Here is a 21,325-nt window from a genome sequence, read left to right on the forward strand (position 1 = left end):
GCCCCTATTTACACAACCCAAAATGTCATTGGCCGTCTTGGCAACAAGGGCACACTGTTGACTCATAGCCAGTTTCTTGTCCACTGTAACTTCGAGGTCCTTTTCTGCAGAAAAGTCAGAAACTCCCTAACTGACAGTGAGCGATCCTGAGGCTAATTTGCCTGTGTAACTGGAAGTGTGTTACATACCCTGCTGTGTTCTGGATTAACAGAGGCCTCTCCAACACACTAGCTAGGTGGAGCCCTGCTGGGGTGAGTAAAGGTCCTAGTCTGCTCCTTTTAGGAATATGGAAGAGTAAGTGCAGACTTCAGGAGTGCTGGTCAGCTAACGTGACTTCTGTATCCAAGCCCAGTGAAGCTCTTTCCTCTTTCGTCCAAGTCTAATAAAATGTGTGATGTCAATGAGTGGATTTCACATCAACAGTTATTAGCTTCAAACTTGGATAGAAGTGGGAGCTGGATTTTCTTTACGCCATGAAGAACATTGCAGCCTACGTTTCCCGAGCGCAGCCCCTGCAGCTAATCTTTCCGTAGAGAAGGAGCGGTTCTAACACATCCCCAAGCAGGGTCAGACCTAAGAAACCTGATGGAAAATGTTGCTGCACCACTCTCAAGTTTTATAAAGCAAGTTCAGTGACTGACTAACCCACCGGGTGCAGTATTTATTCAAAGAGCAGTGAGTTATTTCAGCAAACCCCAAACCAATGGGCTCGACTGTTTAATCCAGAGGCCTGTTGGAGGATCCATGTGTGCGCATAGAGATCACACCAGCTACACCCCAATGGTCTGAATATTAGAAGGAGGAATGGGAAAAGGAAAGAGATGCTTCCTGCCCCCAGCTGGCTTTCTCTCCTGGGTGGCACCCTCTGGATAATTAGTGATTGTAGCTGTAGATCCCAGGTAGGAAGACTTGTAGTGTGCTCTCAACATGGTTGGGCTTGCTGCTTCTTCTGGCTGCCTGTGTGGGAGGGCTATGGATGGGAAGGTGGTTTCTAAGCCCTGAGCATGCAATGGTTTCTCTGTGCTAGAGATACTTGCATCTGAGCAGAGCCCTCTGGAACTCAGCTACTCTTCCCAACTGCTTGTTGAAGTTACTGGGGTCTGAGTAAATGCAGGGGCTGGTTTGTGCAGGGCTCATTGTAGAATCAGAGCCTAAAACCGCCCCACTCTGGCCCTTGCAGCCACTGAAGCTGAAGATCTTGTGTTTAGATGGAGGCCCTCTCACATCCCTCTGTGGGACAGACACATGGGTATGAACATCTAGGCTTGCTTTAAAGGAGGGAGGTGAGCACCTGCCTCAGCTCCAGGCCACTGTCACTCTGCTCAGCTGCTCCAGGCATTTGCACTCCCTGGTTTGATTTTACTCCCTGTGTGAAAGGTGTAGGGAGGTTATGGGACGAAGTTATGCCTGGTGTGATCTGCTGTCACTCTGGCTGGGAAGGACCCTGGCACTGGAGTAACTAGGCCAGGAATGATAATGGGGAGAGGGCAGAGCCGAGCCGAGTGGCTATAACTGACACCCCCCCCCAATTTTTCCCTGAGCTTGTCTCCCCACTCAGTGCTTCCCTTTGGCTGTGTCACCCCCAGCATCTGCCCAAATGCTCCCCAGATTCCCCCTGAGCCTGGGGGTTCCACGTATTGAACTGACACTTATATTAGAACTGCTAATTGCACTCAGTCTTTAACCCCTTATTGCCCAGTGTGGGGCTACCTAACTCTCTTTGAGGTTCTGGGCCTAACTCACTTAGGCCTTGCAACGCTGAGAGGAGCAATAGCTAAATACCTTTAAAAACCTGTGCCATGTTCTCTTCCCTGGACAAGTCAACCAACAGGAAAGCTATAAATGAACTGAGGAGTATCTTGTGCCAGCTGGGCCAGAATAACTTCCCCAGCCTCTTTTGGAGTGGGCAGGAAAGGAAAATAATACAACAGCTACCAGCACTCTCCTCTCTTAGACGGTTTTACTGTCAAAACTCTTCTACACTGAAAATGTTACCAGGGAAATGGAGCGTAAAGGCGCTCTTCAGAGAGAACAAACGGAGTACTCTGAGAATATGAACCATTATTATTGTTTGTATGACCGTAGCATTTCAAAACAAAAATCAAAACTGGAATCCCATCTCTGTCTTAACAGAGAGTAAAAGGCCTGCCCCAAACAGCTCATAATCTGAAACTAGGTTTGCCAGCCCTCCAGGATTGTCCTGAACTCTCCAGGAATTAAAGATTAATCTTTAATTAAAGATTGTCATGTGATGAGACCTCCAGGAACACATCCAACCAAGATTGGCAACTCTCACACCCTGTAACTTTTCATGGGCTCACAGCTCTCACTGGGCAAAGTAGAGAATGCAGCTGTGTGATTGGTCTCCTGAGCTGTCTGTCAAGTGTGTCCAACCCCATGATGACATCACAGGAATATAATGGCTGAGACTTGAGGGAGGTCTGAGTATTGGTGAAGGATTAGTAGTGTGGAAGTTTGGTAAGATGTGTGGTTAACCTCTGTGTTATGTCTCTGGTTCCTAGGTTCTGTATTTGTTTCAATGGGGGCTCTTTTCTTACACAGAGTGTGACCCAATGTCTTGCCTGATGGCCAGTAGTGGCTAGGATTGAATGGTCAGAAGCTCTTAGCTAGTTTCAGTGCTTAGTAGCTGTACTTGTGTAAAGCATTTTGAGTTCAGTCTTCTGAGCAAACGGTCCAGGGAAGGAAACTATTTGCCTTCCAGACTGGGAGGCCTGGATTAATGGAATGTTCTAGGAGATGGAGGCTTCCCTAGAGGAGAATAGAATATTTAACAAGGAGAACTAACTTAGAGTTTCGACTAGGGGAAAAACTCCTACTCACCTCTCGACCTGAGCAAAGCTATGCTGTTCCCACTCAGGGATGGGGAATGGGACTTCTGGTTGTGGTCTGAGTTCTGGCTTGTCCTAAAGATCTGCAGGTGGAAACACTTGACTGAGGTGGCTGATTCAGCTGAGATTGGAGTGCTGGGTAACCAATATGGATCTGAAACAGATAATGCAGGAAATACTAAAGGAAAACAGGCCTGGTGCCTTCCCATAAGGGAAATGCTTCCTGGCCCTAGCTTTCTAGTTAGTGGTCTCACTCTCGCCTCTAGGAGTGATGGTGTCAACTTACCTAAACTGGAATCTGTTCCTTTACCAGACCATCTTTACCTGACAATAGAAGATATTTGTATTTTTACCAGCTAAATTGGCTTTAAAATAACCAGCCTGCCATAGTGGGCATCTCCTATGTAGACTCATAGATATTAAGGTCAGAAGGCACCATTATGATCATCTCCTATGTAATTCAGTATCCAGGGAGTCTCCTACACTACTCACGCAAGAGGTCCCTGAAGGCTCCCCAGTGGTACCTTCTCAATTCAGTGTTCTGTGTGTGTAGTCAATGGCTACTACCTTCAGCAGGATAACTTCTGTCAGTGATTGTACTCTGGGACGAATGGAATTAGCCCCGGTACTATCTGGGAAAAGACTAAAGTAGGATGGTGCCTCTGATGAGCTGTGCAGGTGTCCTGGTGCTCCCCTTGGGAGGCATTGTTGGGTCTAGAAGTCTGAGGAGAAGCTTTGGGAGTGTGTAACACCAAAAGACCCTGGTAATGGGCAGGATCAAACCTGGGACCTCTGGACCTAAATGCATGAGCCTCTACTGCATGAGCTAAAAGACATAAGGTTCTTAGCTAAGACGGTAAAGCCAATAAATTAATCTCTGCCTCTCTAACTGGTCCTGGTGCCACGAGATGGGACAGAAGAACACACCCACAAGATGTGTGGATTACAAGTGCATCCCTGGGCTTGAAGAACTGGCTGTCTCTGAGCCTGCCTTAGATCAAAGGTTTAAGGGCCTGGCCTGCTCTCTGTAGAGAGAGACTTACTGCAGGAGGACAACCTGGTCTGGCTCTTACAGAAAATGGACCGGGAGCAGCACTCCTGGTATTCCTACACAAGTTTGATTTCACTGTTTCCTGCTGTGACCACTCAATATTCCTTTTTGGGTCTTGCAGGGACATCTCACTCCACCATGTCTGCTAAGGAAAATGAACCACAGGTGGAGATCCAGGCAGAGGAGCAACAGGTGGGTCCCTCCTGGGGAGGCAGGTGTGCTTGGCGGCTGGAAAGGCTGTTCTAGCTTGAATGTCTCCACTGCTGGAGACAGGGACTCGTAACCACAACACTAGGCAATGATTCTAGCTCTCAGAGTGCCGTAGTCACTGCCCACATGTGCCTCCTGAATCTGGGAGGAGCACAGGTGACCCTGTGAATGCTGTCTGCATTAGAACACTGGCAAATCCCGTTGATTGCAATGCCCAGTGGGGGCATTGTACCGGGTGCTGGACCGAGACATGGTTCCTGATCGAGAGAGACTGCACTTGAAAAGACAAAAGGTCTCTCCATTCCTGCTCTCGCTGACGGAACGAGATCATGACACAGTTCTGTTTTGTTGGTGGGTGTGCCAGGATGGAAACGGCATTCCTGAGACCTTGCTGAATATTGGCAGCTGTTCCAATGGAACCAGCCTTCTGGGTCTGTAACTAATCTCACAGGCAGGCCACTGAAACCCAGCTGAAATGGACAGGAGACTGTCCTCAGAGCTGGGCAGTCTCCTACAGAATCAGTAGTTGCAGAGGAAAAGAGACAGGAGGGGCACCTTGAGAAGCCAGGAGCTCTTCCTCAACTGACTCCTCTTTCCCTCCCCTAGACTGCAGGGGACAGGATGGCTAGCCTGCCCTTGGTCAGCTCTACCTGTGAGATGGCCTCTGCCAGCTACGCTGCCACCAAAGAAACCCACCCAGCCATCAAAGGGGTCTGTGAGGTAGTAGAGACTGGGGTGAGGGCCATCACCTCTGCTGCCATTACCGGGGCACAGCCCATCCTGGACCAGCTGGAGCCACAGCGTGAGTAAGGGAAGGGAGGCAGGAACACTCCTGTGTGTGTGGCGGGGGAGGTGGGTCTGGGGGCAGGCTCAGCCTACAGTGGCTCTAGGCCCACTACTGAGCTCGGCCTCCAACTGGCCGCAAACAGAATCCACAAACTCCCTTCTCCTGCTTCCCTGAACTCAGCGAGCTCCTAAACTTGATCTGGCCAAGGCATTGGCCTTGTGCGGAGGAGTTCTGACGGCTGCAGCAGCTGCTGGTGGGGATTCCTGCTCAGGTACCAGCGGTGAGCTGGACCAGCCTAGAGGCAGGCAGTGCCCAGCCACAATCCCTGGTGTGCATGGCTGGCCCAGTACCACACAGCCACATGCACTGTGTATGGCACCTAATGCCATGGAGCAACACCTGCTAGAGGGTACAGGAAGCAGCTCCCATGCTAAAAGGATCTGAGCCCATGGCAGGCACTGGAGACCCCTGAAACCCTCTAGGAGAAGCTGGGGGTGGATGAACAGATGACTGGCAGCCGGATCTCCTGACTGCTAAACCTGGCTCTGAAACAGACTGGCTCCATAGCCTTGGGCAAATTGCCCAACCCCTCTTCCTTGGCTTTCCCATCAGTAACCTGGGGACACTTGCTTAGGAACACCAGTCCTCCAGTGTACACGGATTAGCAGCCCCACGAGATCTGTGCACATGAAGGAATTAAGGGAACGAGTTCTGTGGTTATGTTTCAGTTGCAGCAGCCAATGAATATGCCTGTCGGGGTCTGGACAGACTGGAGGAGCAGCTGCCCATCCTGCAGCAGCCGATTGAGAAGGTAACCACACGAGTGTCACGGCTGGTCCTGGAGCAGGATGAGGCTGTGGGACCTTCACTTCTGCTAGGTGTTGAGTGACCTCTCTTCAGATCCCTTTTCCTCTAGGTGGCTTTGGATGCCCAAGAACTCGTGCGTGCCACAATGGTGGGTGCCAAGGATGCAGTCTGCAGCCCGGTCACTGAGGCCAAGGATGCAGTGACCAGCATGGTGGGCATGGCCCAAGGGGCTGTCCAGGAGAGCGTAGAGGTGACCAAATCTGCTGTGACCAGCAGCATGAGCACAGTGATGGGCTCCCGTATGGGGCAGATGGCTGGAAGTGTCATAGACACAGCATTGGGGAAATCTGAGCAGCTGGTGGACTACTACCTCCCCATGACCGAGGAGGAGCTTGGTAAGATCCCCTCTGCTGAATACAAACCAATGTGACCGTGGTGTCTTTGGGCACGGCTTGGACTCACAGCTGTTCACAGTGCTCACAGCTGAGCTGCCAAAAGAGCCATCTCTCCTTAAGGCTAGCTTGCAACCTAGCTTGGCTACTAGCCCTCCCTTAGTTCCTTCATGCTGGGCCCTCTGATAGTCCTCTCTGATGGCTCTGACGCTTCTCCCTGTGCAGCTACCTGCTGCCTTACTGGTCGGTGCTGCAGGGCATCCAATCGTGCCCTGGGAAAGATTGCATCGGTCACAAGCTTTGGGAGGGCTGAAGGCATCCCTGCCTTGTATCCTGGCCCTGCCAACCGGTGGTGCAAGTAGATTTTAACTCTTACCAGTATGGCAACTCATGGGAGGGACCCAAAAGCGGGGGGTAGGCACATGACCCCCCCCCCCCGCCTTGTGCGGGGGGCTCTACAGTCTCCAGACAGGAGATGCAACTACGTGGAAGGGCTGGTGGGGGGCCAGCTGGGGGCGGTACAGACACACCGGAGGAGCTGCCAGCGTTCTGCTCCTTTCGCTGCTGCGGTTCCTGAGAGCCCTGCAGTTTTCAGTGGACACCGAACGTCATTCCAGGACGTCATCCCAGCAACAAATGTCTTAATGGCGTGGCGTACCTGACCTTGCTGCCTTACTTGCACCACTGCTGCCAACTGACCCCTTCCCCCTTCCAGCTGAGCTTGCCACAACTCCCCTGGAGGGGCCTGGAGACGCTCCCGTAGAGCAGCGGAGTTACTACGTGCGCCTGGGTTCCCTGTCGAGCACACTGCGCCAGCGAGCCTACCAGCACGCCCTGGGCAAGATGAGACAAGCCAGGCAGCGCACCCTGGAGGCCCTCTCCCAGCTCCAGCAAATCATTGACCTGGTAGGAACAAGACCCCTCTCCCCTGCCCTGTAGCTGCTGTGGGTCACGTTCTCTGCAGCCTTCCATGCTCAGTGCCTTTGGCACTGTTTGTTCCTGGGCCCAGCTATGTCACTGCAGTAGTGCTGCCTGCCTGCTGCCCACACCTAGCTGTGGGAGAGTTTCCCTGGACAGCAGCCAACTGCCCTTTCCCCCTGCAGATCAGCCATGCCAAGCAGGCCGTAGATCAGAAGCTTCACAATGGCCAGGACCGTCTGTACCAGATGTGGGTCCAGTGCTGCAGGGGGAAGTTGGAAGGCCAGGAGGATCCTGACTCCGCAAAGGTATTCTCCTCCTTCTCGCCCTGAGAGCCTTGCTCCAGTGAACTCCCCACATCTGCAGGGGAGACTTGCAGATACTCCAGTCTCTCTTTCTCCTTCCAGCAGGTTGAAGCTCAGGCTCTAGCCATGTCCCAGAGCCTCACCCAGCAACTGAAAACCACCTGCCTTACTCTTCTGGACAGCATCCAGGGCCTTCCCAGCACTATCCAGGACAAGGCCCAGCAGATCTCGAGCAGTACAGAAGATCTCCAGGCCTCCTTCTCCAGTGCCGCCTGTTTCCAGGATCTGTCCAGCAGTGCCCTTGCCCGGAGTCAGGAGATGGTGACCAAGGCCCAGGAGTCCTTGGATGAGCTCCTGGAATATGTGATGCAGAACATTCCCCTGGATTGGATCGTGGGACCCTTCACTCCTGCTGGAGACTCCCCACAGTGTCCTAATAAGCTGGTGGAGGAAGGAAAGAAGGTGGAGGCCTGAAGGGTTCCCCCTGCTGCTGGAAGGAATCCAGCTGAATTGCCTGCATAGCTAGTGTGGGGTCTCCTCGCTGAAGCCGTAGTCCTGCTTTGGCAGATGGTGGACTGCAGAAGGAAGAGCTGACCTCAGAATTACAGAACCTGAATGTCATTTCCCAGGCACGCTTCCCCAGAACCATGTATCACCAGTTACAGGGTGGCATCACTAGTCATGCAGGACTGCATCCCTTGCAGGGCTAGTCTGCTTCTCTCAGGACATACCTAGAGCTGTCTTCCTCTGTACACAGGAAGTGCTTGTCAGCTTGATATTTTCCCTAGCTGTGTAATGTGTAAAACTAGGGTTTAATGTTACAATAAACTGCAACTGCATTCAAATTCCTGTCTGCTTAATGTGATTCCCTCCCTGACTTGTGCTCTGTACAAACATTTACTGTACAGATGACCCCATCCACCTCTTCTTCACACACACCCTTTTTCTCTGGCAGGACTCCAGAATGGCTGAGCTTGTCTCCTGGGTGAAGGCATCTCTTCAGGTGCCTCCATTGGACTCTCTTCCATTGAGACTTTTCTCATGTAGAAGGAGGCAACAGCCCATTGAGAGCACTCATCTGGCTTCCAGTGTGTAGTGAGGCAACAATACAGACTGTGAGACCAAGTAACAGAGGGAAGAGCCCAGTGTGTTACGGCGCTATGGCCTTGAGAGGAAATGGGGTGTGTGGAGAGCTGAGAACCTACTATTGGTAATGAGCGAAGTTAAAAGGGTCACATACAGTGGTGGGAGACTGCCAGGCTTTGCCTCTAATCCAGTGTAAGAAGCTCAACAGGTTGGAAGTGTCCAGGAAAAGGGATGGTGAATTGTTAAATCCCAGTTGCCTGGAGTTGTCAAAACGCACCCCTGCGCGCACACACAGGGAGACTAGCTGCAAGAGAGAGAGAGCAGCAGACAGTCTTGCTGAAGCATGGACATCAGCCAGCCTGCGTCCTTCCTCCCTGCTGTTAGCCAAGCACCTGCCTAACCTTTCCTCCTGCCTAGTGTAAACCTAGCCAGGTCAATAACCGTACAGGCACATGGCTCAGGGTTGTGGGAGATCCATGATCAGACCAGTGCTGGGCTTGTAATGCATTTTCCTGAGAGCTTGTGTCTGTGCTTGAAGTCACAAGCAGGTAGTGTCATCTAGGCAGCTCCATCACTGTTCCTTAGTAGCTCAAGCCTGAGTTAGGATAGAAAGGTCTCTCGGGTTCAGCACTGCAACAGCACCATGAGCAGGAATGGCTGTGTTGCTCCCAGAGATGGAGACTAGTAACAAAGTGGTCATCTCATTGGAAAGGGCCTGCCTTGTTCTCCAATCGACTGAGGATACCAAGCTGTTCATAGAATATCAGGGTTGGAAGGGACCTCAGAAGGCCATTTAGTCCAACCCCCTGCTCAAAGCAGGACCAATCCCCAACTAAAGCATCCCAGCCACGGCTTTGTCAAGCCTGACCTTAAAAACTTCAAAGGAAGGAGATTCCACCACCTCCCGAGGTAACCCATTCCAGTGCTTCACTACCCCCCTAGTGGAAAAAGTTTTTTCTAATATCCAACCTAAACCTCACCCACTGCAGCTTGAGACCATTGATCCTTGTTTTGTCATCTGCTACCACTGAGAACAGTCTAGATCCATCCTTTTTGGAATCCCCTTTCAGGTAGTTGAAAGCTGCTATCAAATCCCCCCCTCATTCTTCTCTTCCGCAGACTAAACAATTCCAGTTCCCCCAGCCACTCCTCATAAGTCATGTGTTCCTGTCCCCTAATCACTTTTGTTGCCCTGTGCTGGATGCTTTCCAATTTTTTCACCACCTCCTTGTAATGTGGGGACCAAAACTGGACACACTACTCCAGATGAGGCCTCAACAATGTCAAAGAGAGGGGGACGATCACATCCCTCGATCTGCTGGCAGTGCCCCTACTTATACAGCCCAAAATGCCATTGGCCGCCTTGGCAACAAGGGCACACTGTTGACTCCTATCCAGCTTCTTGTCCACTGTAACCCCTAGGTCATTTTCTGCAGAAAAGTCAGAAACTCCCTAACTGACAGGGAGCAATTACTGAAGCTAATCTGCCTGTGGAACTGGAGGTGTGTTTTAAACCCTGCTCTGTTATGGATTAAAAATGGCCCCTCCAGCAAACTCACGGGGAAGAGTGAGTAAAAGCAATAGCTAGGTGGAGCCCTGCTGGAGTGAGTAAAGGTCTTAGCCTCCTCCTTTTAGGGATATGGAAGAGTAAGTACAGACTGCAGGAGTACTGGTCAGCTAATCTGACTTCTGTGTGCAAGCCCAGTAAAGCTCTTTCCTCTTTAGTCCAAGTCTAATAAAATGTGTGAGGTCAATGAGTGGATTTCACATCAGCAGATATTTGCTTCAAACTTGGAAAGAAGCTGGATTTTCTTTACACCATGAAGAGCATTGCAGCCTACATTTCCCCAGCACAGTCCCTACAGCTAATTTTTCCATAGGGAAGGGGTGCTTCTAACACATCCTCAAGCCAGGGTCAGCCGTAAGATACCACATCAAAAAAGTTGCTGGACCAATCTTAAGTTATACAAAGCAAATGCAGTAACTGACTAACCCACCAGATACAGTATTTATAGCACAAGGAGCAGTGAGTTATTTCAGCAAACCCCCGCATGATTCACCCATGGGCTCAAGTGTTTAATCCAAAGGCCTGTTGGAGGATCCAAGGTGTGAGCATAGAGGTCACACTTGCTACACTCCAATGGTCTGAATATTAGAAGGAGAAATGGGAAAAGGAAAGAGATGCTTCCTGCCCCCAGCTGGCTATCTTTCCAGGGCACTACCGCCTGCATAATTAGGGATTGTAGCTACCAGGTAGAAAGACTTGTAGTGTGTTCTGAACATGGTTGGGCTTGCTTTTTCTGCTGGCTGCCTGTGTGGGAGGGCTATGGGTGGGAAGGTGGTTTCTAAGCCCTGAGCATGCAATGGTCTCTCTGTGCTGGTGTTACTTGCACCTGTGCAGAGCTCTCTGGAACTGAGCTACTCTTCCCAACTGCCTGTTGAAGTTACTGGAGGTCTGAGTAAATGCAGGGGCTGGTTTGTGCAGGGCTCATTGTAGAATCAGGGCCTAACACTGCCCCACTCTAGCCTTTGCAACCGCTGAAGGTCGTGTGTCTGGATGGAGGCCCACTCACATCCCCCTGTGGGACAGACACGTGAGTGTGAACATCTAGTGTCCTTGGCCCCCCCGCCTGGAGGCACACACAGCAGTTATGCTGAGAATCTGCAACAGTATGTTGCAGAGTCAGACTGCCTGAAACTAAGCAAGGCCAAACAGGGGGGATATGGAAGAACAATGCTGAATAAAGCAGCTTTATGTATAGTTTAACAAATGATACAGAGACTCAGGGAACTAGCTGGGAACTGGATTGGCTGGCTATATGGATACTTGGGGCAGCTTGCTATTGGATAAGTATGCTGGGAAAAAGGATGTATAAAAGCCTGTGTAACTTCCTCCTTTGTGTGCAGGATTTGAGATTGTATTCTCCCTGTACCTTTTTGCAGCTGCAAATAAACTTTTCTGCTTCTCCACCCCGTTGTGATTATTGGGTGTAGCACACCGGGTCACGAACCAACTCAAGCTGTTGTTCAGCCTCTCGGCACTGGGTGCCGGCAACACCATCATTTCCCAAATGCTCCCCTGAGCCTGGGGTTCCACGTATTGAACTGACCCTTATATTGGAACTGCTAACTGCACTCAGTCTTTAACCCCTTATTGCCCAGTGTGGGGCAACCTAACTCACTTTGAGCAATCAGCACTCTCCTCTCTTAGATTGTTTTAGTGAAAAAAAACCTTCTACACTGAAAATGTTACCAGGGAAATGGAGCGTAAAAGCGCTCTTCAGAGAGACCAACGGGAGCCAAAACTGGCAACTCCGAAACCCTGTAACTTTTCAGAGGCTCACAGCCCTCACGGGGTAAAGTTGGGAATGCAGCTGTGTGATTGGTCTCCTGAGCTGTCTGTCAAGTGTGTCCAGCCCCATGATGACATCATCACAGGAATATAATGGCTGAGACCTGGGGAAGGTCTGAGTATTGGTGAAAGATTAGGAGTGTTGAAGTTTGGTAAGATGTGTGGTTAAGCTCTGTACTATGTCTCTCGTTCTTTGGGTGTTTAGATGGGGGTTCTTTCTTACACAGATTGTGACCCAATGTCTTTCCTAGTGGCCAGTAATAGCTAGGATTGAATGATCAGAAGCTCTTAGCTACTTTCAGTACTTTCTAGCTGTACTTGTGTAAAGCATTTCTAGCTGAGTCTTCGGAGCAAACAGTCCAGGGAAGGTAACTGTCTGCCTTCCGGACTGGGAGGCCTGGATTAATGGTATGTTCTAGGAGATGGAGGCTTCCCTAGAGAAGAATAGACTATTTAACAAGGAGAACTAAATTAGAGCTTGGACTATGGGAAAACTCTCCACTCACCTCTCTACCTGAGCTAAGCTATGCTGCCCCCATTCTGGGATGGGGATTGGGACTGCTGGCTGTGGTCTGAATTCTGGTTTGTCCGAATGATCTGCAGGTGGAAACACTTGACTGAGGTGGCTGATTCAGCTGAGACTGGAGTGCTGGGTAACCAATATGTATCTGAAACAGATAATGCAGGAAACACTAAAAGAAAACAGGCCTGGTGCCTTCCCGAAAGGGAAATGCTTCCTGGCCCTAGCTTTCTAGTTAGTGGTCTCACTCTTGCCTCTAGGAGTGATGGTGTCAATTTACCTGAACTGGAATCTGTTTCTTTACCAGACCAGTCTTTAACTGACAATAGAAAATATTTGTATTTTTACCAGCTAAATCGGCTTTAAAATAACCAGCCTGCCATAGTGAGCATCTCCTAGATCATAGATCAGAAGGGACCGTTATGATCCTCTCCTATGTAACTCAGAATCCGGGGAGACTTAAACACTACTCACTCTGGAGGTCCCTGAAGGCTCGCCAATGGTACCTTCTCAATTCAGTGTTCTGTGTGTGTAGTCAATGGCTACTACCTTCAGCAGGATAACTTCTGTCAGTGATTGTACTGGGGCTAATTCCATTTGTCCCAGAGTATAATCTGGGAAAAGACTAAGCTAGGAAGATGCCTCTGATGAGCTGTGCAGGTGTCCTGGTGCTCCCCTTGGGAGGTATTGTTGGGTCTTGAAGTCAGAGTAGAAGCTTTGGGAGTGTGTAAATGGGGTGTTACATCGGGTGGGATCTGAGTTGCTACAGAGAATTCTTTCCTGGTTATCTGGCTGGTGAATCTTGCCCATATGCTCAGGGTTTAGCTGATTGCCATATTTGGGGTCAGGAAGGAATTTTCCTCTTGGGCAGATTGGAAAATGTCCTGCAGGTTTTACCCCTCTCTCTATAGCATGGGGCACGGGTCACTTGCTGGAGCATTCTCTGCTCCTTGAAGTCTTTAAACCACGATTTGAGGACTTCAGTAGCTCAGACATAAGTGAGAGGGTTTTTGCAGGAGTGGGTGGGTGAGATTCTGTGGCCTGCGTTGTGCAGGAGGTCAGATTAGATGACAATAATGGTCTCTTCTGACTATAATATCGATCTATCTATGTGTAACACCAACAGACCCTGGTCATCAGCAGGATCAAACCCAGGCCCTTTGGAGGCTCATGCATTTAGCTCCACTGCATGAGCTAAAAGCCATATGGCTCTTAGCTAAGACTGTAGAGTGGATGCGTTAATCTCTCTCTAACTGGTCCTGGTGCCACTAGAGGGGATAGAAGACAACACCCAGACGAACTGGCTGTTTCTGTTTCTGGGCCTGCCTTACATGAAAGGTCTAAGGCCCTGGCCTGTTCTCTCTGTAGAGAGACTTCCTACAGGGGGACAACCTGGTCTGGCTCTTAGAGAAAACGGACCGGGAGCAGCTCTCCTGATGTTCCTACACAATACTGATTTTATTTCCTGCTGTAGCCACTCAATATTCCTTTTTGGGTCTTACAGGGACATCTCACTCCACCATGTCTGCTAAGGAAAATGAACCACAGGTGGAGACCCAGGCAGAGGAGCAACAGGTGGGTCCCTCCTGGGGAGGCAGGTGTGCTTGGCGGCTGGAAGGGCTGTTCTAGCTTGAATGTCTCCACTGCTGGAGACAGGGACTCGTAACCACAACACTAGCTAATGCTCCAAGTTCTAGTTCTCGGAGTGCCGTAGTCACTGCCCACAAGTGCCTCCTGAAGCCAGGAGGAGCACTGGGGACCCTTTGACTGCTGGCTGCACTGTAACACTGACAAATCCCGTTGACTAATGCCCAAAAAAGTTGACTAATGCAAAAAAGAGTGGGGCATTGTACCGTTTCCTGGACTGAGACATGGTTCCTGATCGGGAGAGACTGCACTGGGAAAGACAAAAGGTCTCTCCATTCCTGCTCTCGCTGACAGAACGAGACTGTGACACAGTTCTGTTTTGTTGGTGGGAGTGCCAAGGTGCAAATGGCATTCCTGAGATTGCTGAATATTGGCAGCTGTTCCAATGGGACCAGGCTTCTGGGTGTGTAACTAATGTCACAGGCAGGCCACTGAACCCCTGCTGACAGGGACAGGAGACTGCCTAGCTCTGAGGACAGTCTCCTACAGAATCGGCAGTTGCAAAGGGAAAGAGACAGGAGGGGCATCTTAAGAAGCCAGGAGCTCTTCCCCAGCTGACGACTCTTTCCCTCCCCCAGACTGCAGGGGACAGGGTGGCTGGCCTGCCCTTGGTCAGCTCTGCCTGTGAGATGGCCTCTGCCAGCTACGCTGCCACCAAAGAGACCCACCCAGGCATCAAAGGGGTCTGTGAGGTGGTAGAGACTGGGGAGAGGGCCATCACCTCTGCTGCTATCAACGGGGCACGGCCCATCCTGGCCCAGCTGGAGCCACAGCGTGAGTAAGGGAAGGGAGACAGGAACACTCCTGTATGTGTAGTGGGGGAGGTGGGTCTGGGGGCAGGCTCAGCCTACAGTGGCTCTAGGCCCACTACTGAACTCGGCCTCCAACTGGCCACAAACAGAATCCAGACTCCCTTCTCCTGCTCCTCTCAACTCAGCTAGCTCCTAGACATGATCTAGCCAAGGCATTGGCCTTGTGCGGAGCAGCTCTGACTGCTGCAGCAGCTGCTGTTAAGGATTCTTGCTCAGGTACCAGCGGTGAGCTGGACCAGCCTAGAGGCAAGCAGTGCCCAGGCAGAATCCCTGGTGTGCATGGCTGGCCCAGTACCACACAGCCACATGCACTGTGTATGGGACCTAATGCCATGGAGCAATACCTGCTAGAGGGCACAGGAAGCAGCTCCAATGCTAAAAGGATCTGAGCCCATGGCAGGCACTGGAGACCCCTGAAACCCTCTAGGAGAAGCTGGGGGTGGATGAACAGATGACTTGCAGCCGGATCTCCTGAGTGCTAAACCTGGCTCTGAAACAGACTGGCTCCATAGCCTTGGGCAACTTGCCCAACCCCTCTTCCTTGGCTTTCCCATCAGTAACCTGGGGACACTTGCTTAGGAACACCAGTCCTCCAATGTACACGGATTAGGAGCCCCACAAGATCTGTGCACATGAAGGAATTAAGTTAATGAGTTCTTTGGTTATGTTTCAGTTACAGCAGCCAATGAATATGCCTGTCGGGGTCTGGACAGACTGGAGGAGCAGCTGCCCATCCTGCAGCAGCCGATTGAGAAGGTAACCACACGAGTGTCACGGCTGGTCCTGGAGCAGGATGAGGCTGTAGGCCCTTCACTTCCGCTAGGTGTTCAGTGACCTCTCCTCTGACCCCTTTTCCTCTAGGTGGCTTTGGATGCCCAAGACCTGGTGGGTGCCAAGGATGCAGTCTGCAGCACGGTCACTGAGGCCAAGGATGCAGTGACCAGCAGGGTGAGTGTGGCCCAAGGGGCTGTCCAGGAGAGCGTGGAGGTGACCAAATCCACCGTGACCAGCAGCATGAGCACAGTGATGGGCTCCAGCATGGGGCAGATGGCTGCGAGTGTCATAGATGCAGCATTGGGGAAATCTGAGCAGCTGATGGACTGCTACCTCCCCATGACAGAGGAGGAGCTCGGTAAGATCCCCTCTGCTGAATACAAACCAAGGTGACCCTGGTGTCTTCGGGCGTGGCTTGGACTCACAGTGCTCACAGCTGAGCTGCCAAAAGAGCCACCTCTCCTTTGGGCTGCCTTGCAACCTAGCTTGGCTACTAGCCCTCCATGCTGGGCCCTCGCTAGCCCTGTCCGATGGCTCTGACGCTCTCTGTGCTGCTACCCACTGCCTTACTGGTCGGTGCTGCAGGGCATCCAAAGGTGCCCTGGGAAAGATTGCATCGGTCACAAGCTCTGGGAGGACTGAACGCATTCCTGCCTTGTATCCTGGCCCTGACAACCAGTGGTACAAGTAGATTTTAATTCTTACCAGTACGGCAACTCATGGGACAGACCCAAAAGTGTGGGGGGGCACATCACTCCCCCCAAACGACCCCATCCTGCCTCGTGCGGGGAGGGCTCTACACACTCCAGACAGGAGATGCAACTATGTGGAAGGGCTTGTGGGGGGCCAGCTGGGGGTGGTACAGGCACACCGGAGGAGGTGCCAGCGTTCTGCTCCTTTCACTGCTGCGGTTCCTGAGAGCCCTGCGGTTTTCAGTGGATACCGAACGTCATTCCAGCAACAAATGTATTAATGGCGCGGCGTACCTGACCTTACTGCCTGACTTGCACCACTGCTGCCAACTGACCCCTTCCCCCTTCCAGCTGAGCTTGCCACAACTCCCCTGGAGGGGTCTGGAGAGGCTCCCGCAGAGCAGCGGAGTTACTATGTGCGTCTGGGTTCCCTGTCGAGCACGCTGCGCCAGCGAGCCTACCAGCACGCCCTGGGCAAGATGAGACAAGCCAGGCAGCGCACCCTGGAGGCCCTCTCCCAGCTCCAGCAAATCATTGACCTGGTAGGAACACGACCCCTCTCCCTTGCCCTGTAGCTGCTGTGGGTCACGGTCTGTCATAAATATAAAGGGAAGTGTAAACCACTTTAAAATCCTTCCCGGTCAGAGGAAAAGTCCTCTCACCTGTAAAGGGTTAAGAAGCTAAAGGTAACCTTGCTGGCACCTGACCTAAATGACGAATGAGGAGACAAGATACTCTCAAAAGCTGGGAGGAGGGAGAAAACCAAGGGTCTGTGTCTGTCTATATGCTGCTTTTGCTGGGAACAGAACAGGAATGGAGTCTTAGAACGTTTAGTAAGTAGTCTAGCTAGGTATGTGTTAGATTATGATTTCTTTAAATGGCTAAGAAAAGATTTGTGCTGGCTACAAGGACTATCCCAGTCTGTGTGTCTTTTTTGTAATTTAAGGTTTTGCCTAGAGGGATTCTCTGTTTTGAATCTAATTACCCTGTAAGGTATCTACCATCCTGATTTTACAGAGGTGATTCCTTTACTTCTATTAAAAGTCGTCTTGTAAGAAAACTGAATGCTTTTTCATTGTTCTAAGATCCAAGGGTTTGGGTCTGAGGTCACCTATGCAAATTGGTGAGGATTTTTACCAAACCTTCCCCACGAAGTGGGGTGCAAGGGTTGGGAGGGTTTTTGGGAGGAAAGACGTGTCCAAACTACGTTTCCCAGTAAACCCAGTTAGAGTTTGGTGGTGGCAGTAGAAATTCCAAGGGCAAAGGGTAAAATTAATTTGTACCTTGGGGAAGTTTTAACCTAAGCTGGTGAAAGTAAGCTTAGGAGGTTTTCATGCAGGTCCCCATATCTGTACCCTAGAGTTCAGAGTGGGGGAGGAACCTTGACTCTGTCTCTGCAGCCTCCCATGCTCAGTGCCATTGGCACTGTTTGTTCCTGGGCCCAGCTGTGTCGCTGCAGTAGTGCTGCCTGCCTGCTGCCCACACCTAGCTGTGGGAGAGCTTCCCTGGCCAGCCGCCTCCTGCTCTTCCCAGCTAACTGCCCTCTCCTCCTGCAGATCAGCCATGCCAAGCAGGCCGTAGATCAGAAGCTTCACAATGGCCAGGACCGTCTGTACCAGATGTGGCTCCAGTACTGCAGGGGGAAGTTGGAAGGGCAGGAGGATCCTGACTCCGCAAAGGTATTCTCCTCCTTCTCGCCCTCACAGCCTTGCTCCAGTGAACTCCCCCCATCTGCAGGGGAGACTTGCAGATACTCCAGTCTCTCTTTCTCCTTCCAGCAGGTTGAAGCTCAGGCTCTAGCCACATCCCAGACCCTCACCCAGCAACTGAAAACCACCTGCCTTACTCTCCTGGGCAGCATCCAGGGCCTTCCCAGCACTATCCAGGACAAGGCCCAGCAGGTCTCGAGCAGTATACAAGAGCTCCAGGCCTCCTTCTCCAGTGCCGGCTGTTTCCAGGATCTGTCCAGCAGTGCCCTGGCCCGGAGTCGGGAGATGGTGACCAAGGCCCAGGAGTCCCTGGATGAGCTGCTGGAATACGTGACGCAGAACATTCCCCTGGACTGGATCGTGGGACCCTTCACTCCTGCTGGAGACTCTCCACCGTGTCCTGTTGAGCTGGTGGAGGAAGGAAAGAAGGTGGAGGCCTGAAGGGTTCCCCCTGCTGCTGGAAGGAATCCAGCTGAATTGCCTGCATAGCTAGTGTGGGGTCTCCCTGCTGAGGCCACAGTTCTGCTTTGGCAGATGGTGGACTGAGGTCAGGTCTTCCTTCTGCAGAACCTGAATGGCCTTTCCCAGGCCCACTTCTCCAGAACCATGTATTACCAGTTACAGGGTGGCATCACTAGTCATGCAGGACTGCATCCCTTGCAGGGCTAGTCTGCTTCTCTCAGGACATACATACAGCTGTCTTCCTCTGTACATAGGAAGTGCTCCTGAGCTTGATCTTTTCCCTAGCTTTCTAATGTGTAAAACTAGGGTTTAATGTTACAATAAACCTCAACTGCATTCAAATTTCTGTCTGCTTAATGTGATTCCCTCCCTGGCTCATGCTCTGTAGAAACATATACTGTAGAGGTGACCCCATGCCCCTCTTCTTCACACACACAAACCCCCTCCACCCACTTTCTCTGGAAGGGCTCCAGAATGGCTGAGCTCATCTCCTGGGTGAAGGCATCTCTTCAGGTGCCTCCATTTGACACTCTTCCATTGAGACTTTCCTCATGTAGAAGAAGGCAACAGTGTTCTCCCCATTGAGAACACTCGTCTGGCTTCCAGTGGCTAGCAAGGCAACATTACAGGCTCTGAGACCCAACTAACAGAGGGAAAGACCCAGGTTGTTGAGATAGTGCCCTATGGCCTTGAGAGGAAATGAGGTGTGTGGAGAACTGAGAACCTACTACTGGTAATGAGCAAAGTTAAAAGGGTCACATACAGTGGTGGGAGACTGCCGGGCCTTGCCTCTAGTTCAGTGCAAGAAGCTCAACAGGTTGGAAGTGTCTAGGAAAAGATGGTGAATTGACAACTCCAGGCAACTGGGATTTAACAAAACACACACAGGGAAACTAGCTGCAAGAGAGAGAGCAGCAGATAGTCCTGCTGAAGCATGGACATCAGCCAGCCTGCATCCTTCCTACCTGCCATTAGCCAAGCACCTGCCTAACATTTCCTACTGCCTAGTGTAAACCTAGCCAGGCTAATGGCTCAGGGTTGTGGGAGATCCATAGTAGGACCAGTGCTGGGCTTGTAATGCATTTTCCTGAGAGCTTGTGTCTATGCTTGAAGTCACAAGTGCCTAGTGTCATCTAGGCAGCTCCATCACTTTTGCTTATCCTAACTCCGGCTTGAGCTATTAATAAGCTTCAGGCAAGGAAATGTCTCTCGGGTTCAGCACTGCAACAGCACCATGAGCAGGAATGGGTGTGTAGCTCTCAAAGATAGAGACTAGTAATCAAAGTGGTGATGGATGCAGCTCCCAGGGCTAGTTACTCCTGATCTCATTGAACAGGGCCTGTCTTGTACTCCCAGTGGACTGGGGCTACAAAGGTTTTCATAGACCCCTAGAATATGGGGGTTGGAATGGACCGTAGGAGGTCATCTAATCCAACCCCCTGCTCAAAGCAGGACCAATCCCCAGTTAAATCATCCCAGCCAGGGTTTTGTCAAACCCGACCTTAAAAACTTCAAAGGAAGGAGACTCCACCACCTTCCTAGGTAACGCATTCCAGTGCTTCACCACCCTTCTAGTGAAAAAGTTTTTCCTAATATCCAACCTAAACCTTTCCCACTACAACTTGATACCATTGATCCTTGTTCTGTCATCTGTACCACTGAGAACAGTCTAGATGCATCCTCTTTGGAACTCGAGACAAGTAGCAGAAAGTAGCTATCAAATCCCCCCCCCCACCTTCTTCTCATCTGCAGGGTAAACAATTCCAGTTCCCTCAGCCTCTCCTCATAAGTCATGTGTTCCAGTCCCCTAAACATTTTTGTTGCCCTCTGCTGGACACTTTCCAATTTTTTCACATCCTTTTTGTAGTGTAGGGCCCAAAACTGGACATAGTACTCCAGATCAGGCCTCACAAGTGTTGAATAGAGGAGAACAATCATGTCTGTCGATTTGCTGGCAATACCCCTATTTACACAACCCAAAATGTCATTGGCCGTCTTGGCAACAAGGGCACACTGTTGACTCATAGCCAGTTTCTTGTCCACTGTAACTTCGAGGTCCTTTTCTGCAGGAAAAGTCAGAAACTCCCTAACTGACAGTGAGCGATCACTGAGGCTAATTTGCCTGTGTAACTGGAAGTGTGTTACATACCCTGCTGTGTTCTGGATTAACAGAGGCCTCTCCAACACACTAGCTAGGTGGAGCCCTGCTGGGGTGAGTAAAGGTCCTAGTCTGCTCCTTTTAGGAATATGGAAGAGTAAGTGTAGACTTCAGGAGTGCTGGTCAGCTAACGTGACTTCTGTATCCAAGCCCAGTGAAGCTCTTTCCTCTTTCGTCCAAGTCTAATAAAATGTGTGATGTCAATGAGTGGATTTCACATCAACAGATCTTAGCTTCAAACTTGGAGAGAAGTGGGAGCTGGATTTTCTTTACGCCATGAAGTACATTGCAGCCTACGTTTCCCGAGCGCAGCCCCTGCAGCTACTCTTTCCGTAGAGAAGGAGCGGTTCTAACACATCCCCAAGCAGGGTCAGACCTAAGAAACCCGATGGAAAATGTTGCTGCACCACTCTCAAGTTATATAAAGCAAATTCAGTGACTGACTAACCCACCGGGTGCAGTATTTATTCAAAGAGCAGTGAGTTATTTCAGCAAACCCCAAACCAATGGGCTCGACTGTTTAATCCGGAGGCCTGTTGGAGGATCCACGTGTGAGCATAGAGATCACACCAGCTACACCCCAATGGTCTGAATATTAGAAGGAGGAATGGGAAAAGGAAAGAGATGCTTCCTGCCCCCAGCTGGCTTTCTCTCCTGGGTGGCACCCTCTCGATAATTAATGATTGTAGCTGTAGATCCCAGGTAGGAAGACTTGTAGTGTGCTCTCAACATGGTTGGGCTTGTTGCTTCTTCTGGCTGCCTGTGTGGGAGGGCTATGGATGGGAAGGTGGTTT

General features: G+C 51.0%; 2 protein-coding genes across 2 annotated transcripts; both read left to right on the forward strand.

Moving 5' to 3' along the window:
- Positions 1–4,021: 4,021 nt before the first annotated feature.
- On the forward strand, positions 4,022–7,793 carry LOC140912133 (perilipin-3-like). The gene is made up of 7 exons (XM_073346298.1): positions 4,022–4,092; positions 4,717–4,912; positions 5,626–5,708; positions 5,814–6,099; positions 6,812–7,002; positions 7,200–7,322; positions 7,422–7,793. Exons 1-7 carry the CDS (start codon positions 4,039–4,041, stop codon positions 7,791–7,793), a joined length of 1,305 nt encoding a protein of 434 aa, XP_073202399.1. The 5' UTR covers positions 4,022–4,038.
- Positions 7,794–12,349: 4,556 nt separating this feature from the next.
- LOC140912134 (perilipin-3-like) lies at positions 12,350–18,634 on the forward strand. Its single transcript, XM_073346299.1, has 8 exons — positions 12,350–12,410; positions 13,782–13,852; positions 14,503–14,698; positions 15,410–15,492; positions 15,598–15,868; positions 16,554–16,744; positions 17,759–17,881; positions 17,981–18,634. Exons 1-8 carry the CDS (start codon positions 12,350–12,352, stop codon positions 18,350–18,352), a joined length of 1,368 nt encoding a protein of 455 aa, XP_073202400.1. The 3' UTR covers positions 18,353–18,634.
- Positions 18,635–21,325: the final 2,691 nt, after the last annotated feature.

The sequence above is a fragment of the Lepidochelys kempii genome, chromosome 5 (genome assembly GCF_965140265.1).
Source record: "Lepidochelys kempii isolate rLepKem1 chromosome 5, rLepKem1.hap2, whole genome shotgun sequence".
In the NCBI taxonomy this organism is placed as follows: domain Eukaryota; kingdom Metazoa; phylum Chordata; order Testudines; family Cheloniidae; genus Lepidochelys; species Lepidochelys kempii.

Excerpts from the sequence above, each read along its gene's own strand:
- LOC140912134 (XM_073346299.1), top strand. The coding sequence starts at position 12,350 with ATGATCTGCAGGTGGAAACACTTGACTGAGGTGGCTGATTCAGCTGAG. Across the intron at positions 13,853-14,502 it reads CCCAGGCAGAGGAGCAACAG|ACTGCAGGGGACAGGGTGGC; the intron begins GTGGGTCCCTCC and ends TCCCTCCCCCAG. Across the intron at positions 15,869-16,553 it reads CATGACAGAGGAGGAGCTCG|CTGAGCTTGCCACAACTCCC; the intron begins GTAAGATCCCCT and ends TCCCCCTTCCAG.
- LOC140912133 (XM_073346298.1), top strand. The coding sequence starts at position 4,039 with ATGTCTGCTAAGGAAAATGAACCACAGGTGGAGATCCAGGCAGAGGAG. Across the intron at positions 7,003-7,199 it reads TCCAGCAAATCATTGACCTG|ATCAGCCATGCCAAGCAGGC; the intron begins GTAGGAACAAGA and ends TTCCCCCTGCAG. Across the intron at positions 7,323-7,421 it reads AGGATCCTGACTCCGCAAAG|CAGGTTGAAGCTCAGGCTCT; the intron begins GTATTCTCCTCC and ends TTCTCCTTCCAG.